At 36.0% G+C, this 9,155-nt stretch overlaps 1 protein-coding gene across 1 annotated transcript in view; it reads right to left on the bottom strand.

Moving 5' to 3' along the window:
• Positions 1-5,834: 5,834 nt before the first annotated feature.
• TBX20 (T-box transcription factor 20) overlaps positions 5,835-9,155 on the bottom strand; it is a 54,106-nt gene continuing 50,785 nt past the window's right edge. Inside the window, exon 8 of the mRNA XM_005549809.5 lies at positions 5,835-8,461. Within this exon, the coding sequence (XP_005549866.1) occupies positions 8,121-8,461 (341 nt within the window). The 3' untranslated portion in view covers positions 5,835-8,120. The remainder of the gene's footprint in view (positions 8,462-9,155) is intronic.

Raw genomic sequence — 9,155 nt, 5'->3', positions numbered from 1 at the left:
CGTGGAAACCACCGATCTTCTTACCATCTCCATAATTTTGCCTTTTCCAGAATGTCATATAATTAGAACCACCCAGCATATAGCCCTTTTTTTTACAAGCAATATGTATTTGAGATTCCTCCAAGTCTTTTCACAGCTTTATGGTGCATTTCTTTTTATTGCTGAAAAATATTCCATTGTATGGATAACGAATGTACCACAGACTGTTCATCCATTACCTATTGAAGGACATCTTAGTTCTAAGTTTTGGCAATTAATGAATAAAGCTGCTGTCAACACTCATGTGCAGATTTTTAAGTGGATATAAAATTTCAACTCACTTGGGTACATACCCAGGAACATACTTGCTAGATCATATGATAAGACTATATTAGCTTTGAAAGGAGTTGGCCAACTATCTTTTTAAATGGCTGTACCACTTTGCATTCCACCAGCAATGAATGAGAGTTCCTATTGCTCCACATCCTCACCAGCATTAGTGTTGCTAGTGTTTTGAATTGTAGCTCTTCTAATAGGTATGTAGTTGTAACTCATATTTTAATTTGCAACTCCCTAATCACATGTGATGTTGAGCATCTTTTCATATGCCTATTTGCCATCTGTATATCTTTGATTAAGTATCTGTTTAGAGAGATCCTTTGCCCATAATTTCTTTCCTTATTGTTGAATTTTAAGAGCTCTTTGTATATTTGAAATACGAATCCTTTATCAGATATGTGTTTTTGCAAATATTTACTCCCAGAGTGTGGCTAGTCATTTTATTCTCTTAACTATGTTCTTCACAGAAGTTTTTAATTTTCATGCAGTCTATCATGTTAATTTTTTTGTTACTGGATTGTGCTTTTGGTATTGTACCTAAAAAACCAAAACTACTTAGATTTTCTCCTGTTACTTTCTAGAAGTTTTATAGCTTTGCATTCTGTATTTAAGGCTATGATCCATTTAAGTCAATTTTTGCAAAAGATTTAAGGTCTGTGTTTAGACTTATTATTTTGCATGTGGATATTCAGTTGTTCTAGTACCATTTGTTGAAAAGATTATTATTTCTCCACTGAATTGCCTTTGTTCCATTGTCAAAGGTCATTTAACTATATTTATATGGGCCTAGTTCTGGGCTCTCTGTTCCATTTATGTAATTGTCTATTCTCTTGCTAATAGTACACTGTCTTTATTACTATAGTTTTGTAGTAAGTTTTGAAGTTGGGTAGCATAAGTCCTCTGACTTTGTCTTTCTTCTCCAACACTGTGTTGGCTATTTTGGGTCTTTTGCCTTTAAATAAACTTTAGAATCAGTTTGTTATTAGCCACAGGTAACTGGCTCGAATTTTGGTTATGTTTGCATTGAATCTATGGATTAAGTTGAGAAGAACAGACATCCTCACAATATTGAGTCCACCTATCCATGAACATGGACTATCTCTCCATTTATTTAGATCTTCTTTGATTTCTTTCATCAAAGTTTTGTAGTTTTCCTTATATAGCTTTTGTGAAAATTTTATTTATACCTATTTGTTCTTTTTTCTTTTTTTAGTGATGATATAACTTTATTTCAAATTCCAATTGTTCACTGCTGGTATATAGGAAAGCAACAGTCTTTTTAAGAATTAATCTTGTATCCTTTAACCTTGCTATAATTCAACCTTGCCATAATCACTTATTAGATCTATGAGTTTGTTGGAAGCACATTATTTTCTATTTTTTAAAAAATCAATAAAAATAGGAAGGAAAAGATCCATTAAAACTCCAAACAAACCGAACAAATAAACCCACTTGTATTATGCGTAACATAAGTATCCAGGAGGACAAAAAAATGAATTAATCAAAGTAACTGCTCAACATATCATTTGGCTATATACTCGTAGTTGAGTAGTACAGAAACAATGCAAACAAACCCTGACCTCTTTTTAGAAGGTTTGTGTATTGTAGTTGTACAGATGAAGCAATCCGAAATTAGTTTTAAGTGTATGGTAGAGTTGAGTAAATAAATATGTAGAGGTAATTGTTGAGCCTTCTTCCACTGTATTCCATACAGATATGGAATGGGGCAAAGCAAGAAAAGAGGACTCTGTGGGAGTGCATTGGAATTGGAGGTATCAGTATGAATTCATGATTTCTAACACAATGGGAATCCTTCTGTCAGGAAAGACAAAGACAGGCTGAAGAGCTATACTATATTTAAGGAGACTAAAGTAGCATGATGACTAAATGCAATACGTGATCTTGAAGTGGGTCTGTACTGAAGAAAAGATATGCTACAAAAGGCATTACTGGGTCATTTGATAAATCTGGAATATAGATGATACATCACAGTATTGTACCATTGTTAAACCTCCTCAAGTTGCTAACTCTACTGTGATTATTTAGTGAAATCTTGTATTTAGGAAATACACTTTCAACTATTTAGAGATAATGGGGCATGACATGCTACTTACTCTCAAGTGGTTCAGAAAAATAATTTGTATATATTACATATCTATGCAGGTGCATGTGTGTTTATGCACACACTACTCACTGCAAATGCACACGATAAAGTAAATGGGGCAAAAGCTTAACAATTGTGAATCTGCATAAAGGGTGTACAGGGTTTCTTTACGTTCTTCTTGCAACTTTTCCATAAGCATGAAATTCTTTCAAATAAAATATTTCTAAAAGGTTGCTGTTAGGCATGCACAAAAAATTTAAGGGTAATAGAGTAGACTTTTGAAAGCAGGAGGTATGATAACATCAAATATTTTGAAGGGCTGTCATGTGGAAGGAGGATTAAGACTTATAATTTGGCTAATCTTATTTGGTGTCATTCTGGTTTGTGTAATATCATTACAACATATCCAAGTGCTCATGGCTGAAATAAGATACAGGAGTTTTTGAGTTTTATGGAGTCTTCAATATAATTCAGTACAGAGAGGTGCAAAATCATGTGATTCTGAGGGTTCATTGGGTAGCATACACGAGTGAAGGGCACTGAGTACAGAAAATGGAAAATGGTGAGAACTTGAGAGCAATGTCTTTTCAAATGTTTTCAAATGCGACTAAAGACAAACCCAAAACACTGTGCAGTAATCCCAGGCTGTGTCCAGCCTGTGAGTGGCCAGTTGGAACCCACAATCTTATCTAATCCTTTTTGTCAGGTGAGGAAACAGGTACCAAACATCATAAAACAGTGTAAGAGAATGAAAGGTGTAAATGGGTGCATATATATTTAAAAAAAAAAAAACACCATTTTTAATGAAAGAAACTAATATCCACACATTTGTACTTATGTACAATTGGGGTAATATATAATTTTAAGCTGTTTACAAATAATATGTAATGCTTCAAATATTACATAAGGTTGATAATATATTTCTAGCAGAAATAAATATATTGCACTTAAAAAGAACTGCATTAGATGTTACTTCATAGTATTAGGCTTATAACTTTTTTCATAAAACATTTCCCATGCCCTTCCCCCAACCCCCAGCACACACATTTCATTACAGTGACTGTTCTCACGCAATTCATTAAGCAAATGAACACAGCAAACAACAGAACTGTGATAGTGTCTACTAAAGAGGCTATATCCAATTTTATCCATTAGGAAATAAAACAATTTCTTTTACGTTTCTGAAAATAAGGGAGGAAAAAATCCAACTAAACACAATATTTTAATGAACTAGAAGTAAAATACAACTTGTATTTTTTGTCCATATGTATGATTTCACAAAAATGATTTTGTTTTCTTATCAAGATATTTCATTTACAAAGGAGAGGGTAATGAAGTTATTTGAGGGAAGGACAGAGAAAGAAGGGCTAGAAAATACATATGGAATATTTGCCGATCAAATATTTATAAATAAACCTTTCCATATTTAAGCATTCTGAAGAAAGGTAAGTCTTGGAATATTATAATTGGCATAGAATATAAGTAGCAAAGAAAGGATTTGATGGTTTTCTAAAGTTTAAGGAGTTTGTAACCTTCCCTTTGCGTGTTTACAAAAAAATCTGTAATTCTAAAATAACATAAAAACTTCTATAAAACCCATCCTCCAGCCAGGCACAGCTCTTTAAAGGAGAAAGCTGAAAATCTTATCATCTGTCCAGTGATTTGTCTAGATTTAGGGTAGAGTATTGCTTTGTTTGTAATAATTATCAATTTCCTACATGTTTAATAGTGACAACAGTTTTTCTTACTTAGTCACTGGAAGATTAAGTTGTTTTTCTTGCAATTTGTTACTCTGCACATTACATAACTGGATTTTTTGAACTTTTTAGTTACTGAGTCATGGGTAAGCTTGACTGAGTATTTAATGGGGTGTAAAGTCATTTCATCCTCTTTATTCAAAAGTGATTTTTCTCAATATAAATCAGCTTATATTTAAGCAGGACAGCCTTTCAGGCTGTTTATCCCAACATCCTTTTGAAAAAGGCAGCATGGGATAAGGATGCTTTACTTCTAAGAATATTTATTCCTTGGCCTTTCAGAGGGTTTTTTTTTTTTCTTTTTTGGTGGGAAGGGAGCAGTTAGAGAGGAAAGTGTGTGTTGTGGCTGGAGAAGCAAAATGACAGAGATATGGATAAGGAGGGGAGACCTTGGAATGCCCCAGAAGTCAGTGTAACTCCTACAATATAGCTGTACACAGGGCCTTTGCTAGATGATGATTCATCAGGAAGCTTCTTAATATCTCTTACTCTGTGCCCACCTACTAGGAATGACGGTAGGCCTTCTGGACAAGTTACCATTGTTATTAACTCAAAAGATCCAGCAATACAATATAAGCTCATTAATCTACATCTTGTTAACTAATAATCTGTGATGTGTTAGACAAGTTGGATATGTTTACCTACATATTGCTAAGGGTAGACAGAGGAGAGGAGAAGACTAAGTTAGTAAAAAAAAAAAAAAAAAAATTGAGGCTGGGCGCGGTGGCTCACACCTGTAATCCCAACACTTTGGGAGGCTGAGTGGGCAGATCACAAGGTCAAGAGATCGAGACAATCCTGGCCAACATGGTGAAATCCCGTCTCTACTAAAAATACAAAAATTAGCTGGGCATCGTAGCGCTTGCCTGTAATCCTAGCTACTCAGGAGGCTGAGGCAGGATAATTGCTTGAACCCAGGAGACAGAGATTGCAGTGAGCCGAGATCATGCCACTGCACTCTAGCCTGGGAACAGACTGAGACTCTGTCTCAAAAAAAAAAAAAAAAAAAAAAAAAAAAAAAAAATTGAATCTTCAGAATTATTGATATTTTAAAAACAAACCACAACTGCAAAACCTATTAAGTTCTGAATTAATTCCTCAGGATTAGATAAAGCACATCTGGCAGGACCTCTTTTTAGCAGCACTTCCCATTAGCCATGCTTTTTGACACTATAATATACTCATGGCTTGGGGAGAGAGGTGGGAGGAACCCTGAATATATGCCAAATATATTATAATTCATAGCCTTTATTATTCAATTGGCTTTCCCATTAAATATGTAGTTCTTGAAATTACTTTTGCCAGAATGGGCTTTGGAATTTTAAATACTAAACTCCCAAGGGTTTAATAAGAATCAACCACCAGGATACCTCAGAAAGGCCCAGGGAGGGGAAATTTCTACCCCTTGGTTTCCATGACTCAAGTGACTCTGATGAGGTTAAGCTCTATTTCACTTGTGCTTCTTTTCTCTGGTTCGGATAATACTTAAAAATATACATCCAATTTAGATTTTAGGTCTGACTAGTCTTTGTTTTCTCTAAGCACTCTTATTTATAGTCTTATATTGCTTAATTACAAAATAAAATTATGAAGTCAGGAAATACTAGTGTAAAACCATATTTAACAAAAACACACAAATATCTTTGAGACATGCAGATTGGCAGAAATGTATGTATTAAATGTATGTATCAAAACAGTATGTATTAAAACAATCTTTTCATCCTGTTTGAAAATAAAATTCAGACACAGATTTCACCTTAGTAGACCAGTAAGTTATCAGGGTATTGAGTAGCATTATGTAAAACAGCATCTTTTGTTATTCCTGCTTTAAGCAGCAGTACTCTATATTCAAAAGAGCACTGGCAACAGGCCAGCTATTAAATAGTAAACCCCTATCCTAGCTCTATGGATAGTTTAAACATTACTCATAACAGGTTTTTTAAAGAAATGACACCTGTACTTTGTTTGAAAACAAACTACCTGTGGATACTACAGCATAACATGCAACAAGTTAAAAATTAGCCCACAGTGTTTGCTGTAGGATCGTGAGATGCTTTGTTAACACAGCCTATGCTTTTCTGTAAGTAAACTTCAGAGTATAGTGGAGAATAGCAAGTGCAAAATCCAACAACAGCATCACCTAGACAGGCTGTGCCATGATGCCTTGTTTCACAGGCTGGAAGTGCCCACAAAAGCATGTGATATGGAAAAGGCTAATATTAAAACCACCAAATAAAATCCCACGGGAGTCTGATGTGATAAGTATATTGCATTTCCCCCAAAATACACTTCTACTGTCAGTAGAAATATTTCCCATCTCTTTTAACAGATTCAATAATTTTGTAGCAAGAAGAGTAGAATGAATATTACATACAAAAAATTAAATTAGAGTTTTGGAGAAATTTGCTAAGACGACAGGTTACATCCTGTAGTTGAAGTGCATTAAATCTGAAGTTGAAAAACTATTAATTTCATTAAATATGTTATTAGGGAAATAAATTGTTGCAAAATGCCAAATGTGTTACCCTGACTGTAAATGCTTATATATATATATCTATATATGCTGTTCAAAAACAATATACAGGTCATATATAACTAAAATATAATTTGTTGCTATTATAAACATTAAAGGAAGGCTTAAGAAGATAGCAAAAGTTGAAAATAAAGTAGAAGAATGCTTTAGTTGACTTATAAGAACTGCCAACATTTCAGTTATGAAGCCATTATGTTATCAAGCAATTTAAGATTACAGACCTAGCAAAATGGTAAAGGAGTCACTAAATGTAACACAGTAAGGAAAAAGGCCAAATTAGATGTATGGACACGTTTCCACTCAGGAGCACAGGTTAAATCATGGCTATCCTGACATTTAGAATGGTCATTCTCAAATCCTTGTCAATCAGTGGCAGCAAAAACAAGGCAGATTTACTGAAAATGAGAATTTGTCCAGATGCATTTTAACATCCACAAGGTTTCCCAAAACTAAAGGAAAATGAAGGGACCTCTGGCACTAATGGCAGAGAAATCCTTTTGGAATAGAATCACCATCCTTCTGTTGCAGCTGTAAGTGAAAGCAAGCCTCACATAACATCATGCCTAGGCTTTGGAGTGTTCCTCAGTGAATTCGTCAGTAGTGTGTTTAGAACGCAGCCCAGAAAAATCAAACTTCAGTTTTACCATGTAATATAGAGAGGCTCTTGCTTCAAAACTGTACATGGAAGATTTTTCCTCCATAACCCTAGCCCCAAACCTAACTCTGGCAAGTATTTGCAATAAAGAAAACTAGGAAGAAAGAAGACTATGAAAACCAAGCTTGTTGGTTACTGGCCCTTCAGTATTACAAATAGAACTTTGTGAGGTCATTACCATGTATTCATCCACAAAACAGGATGCATTAGCATTATCTCAGCTCCTTCCCCAGCAGACTAACACAAAAGAAAACGAAACATGCTTATGCTACGGCACTACAAGTATTTCTCTACTGGCTCCCCTTTTCTACAGGGATAAATTGACTTCAGTTAGTCATTATGGTCAGTATGCTATATAGTATGGCCTTTTTGAAGATTCTTTTATCCTGTGAAAAGCAGAAAGAAACCCTATACACAGTGATTTTATACATTACCGCATCAACACAGCGTTTTAACCATGAGGAATAATGCACTTTAAGATTCATCAGCCTTGTATTATTAAACTTTCAGGCTGGCTGAGAACTTTACATGGATTCTCTCCTGAACCCAAGAGCTGTCCCTCAACTACAGATGAATCCTGGTCCATGGTGCATTCCCTCAGTGGTAGGTTTTATTGTGAGTCCAGCTCTTCTCTTTGATAGGTCCTGTGTCTCCTGGAAAGCCCCTGCTCCAATACCCCACATCCCACCCACCCAGCCCTGTCCTATATTTCCATACCCATTTGCGCATTCTGGGTCTCCATTTTTAGAAGAGTCATACAAATGGCGTCATCACAGCAGAGGAATGGCGTAGTCCTTGAATGGCAGCATAGGGCCCCTGCTGAAAATAGTGATGGTATCGCGGCATGTGGAATGAAGGGAATGTGGGGCCACTCCCTTGCATGGAGCTGGCAATGGCCGATGGGGTCAGAGGCATTCCCAGTCGGCTATATGGTGGCAGAGAACCCTGGATGGGGTGAGGAATGGGTGTTGCTATGGATGCTGTGCTGGTGCCAAGAGCAGTCAGGGACTGTGGGTGCTGAAACCCAGGAAAACTGGAAGAAGATGATACCCAGGAGCTGAGAGACAAATTATCAGATGTTGTAAAGGCTGACCCTGTAAGGAAAAATACTCATTAGACTGGAAACACTGTGTCAATATACAGATCAAGAATTAAATTATCTGTAAAGATCCATTTGTGTTTAAGAATATTTAATACATCTGTAATTTAGAAAGACAAACACACATGAGATCTGTCATGAGGCAAATCCACCTTTCTAGATAAGAAGATGATATTTACACCTCCATGGAATAGAGGATTTACTAAATGGAAAAAGACAACTCATTGGATAGCCTGCAGCCTCCCACAGAGTGGCCAAAACATTAATACCCTGCCTGCAGTTAATGACCTGATTCTCTTAAAAGAAACTGCAAATACCTGATATCTGTTCTGACCTCTGTAACGTCATAAGGAAGACTGAATGTATTAAATCTCTTCCAAGCTGTCTGGTTTCCAAAACTGTTGTGAGAACCTAAGAAAGTAAGTTTTCCTACCACAGCATCCAGAAATGTAGAATAGAGTTGACACTGAATTTTCTGACTGTACACAGTTGACCCTTGAACAACAGTGGTTAGAACCGCATGGGTCCACTTACATGCAGATATTTTTAAATACAATTTACACTGAGTGTGCCTGACCCCTCTTGCCTCACTTTCACCTCCTCCACCTCTTCAGCCTCTACAACCTCCGAGACAGCAAGACCAACCCCTCCTCTTCCTCCTCTGCCAACTCAGTGTGAAGATGAGGATG

The sequence above is a fragment of the Macaca fascicularis genome, chromosome 3 (assembly GCF_037993035.2).
Source record: "Macaca fascicularis isolate 582-1 chromosome 3, T2T-MFA8v1.1".
In the NCBI taxonomy this organism is placed as follows: domain Eukaryota; kingdom Metazoa; phylum Chordata; class Mammalia; order Primates; family Cercopithecidae; genus Macaca; species Macaca fascicularis.
This window is presented reverse-complemented; position numbering and strand designations above follow the sequence as displayed.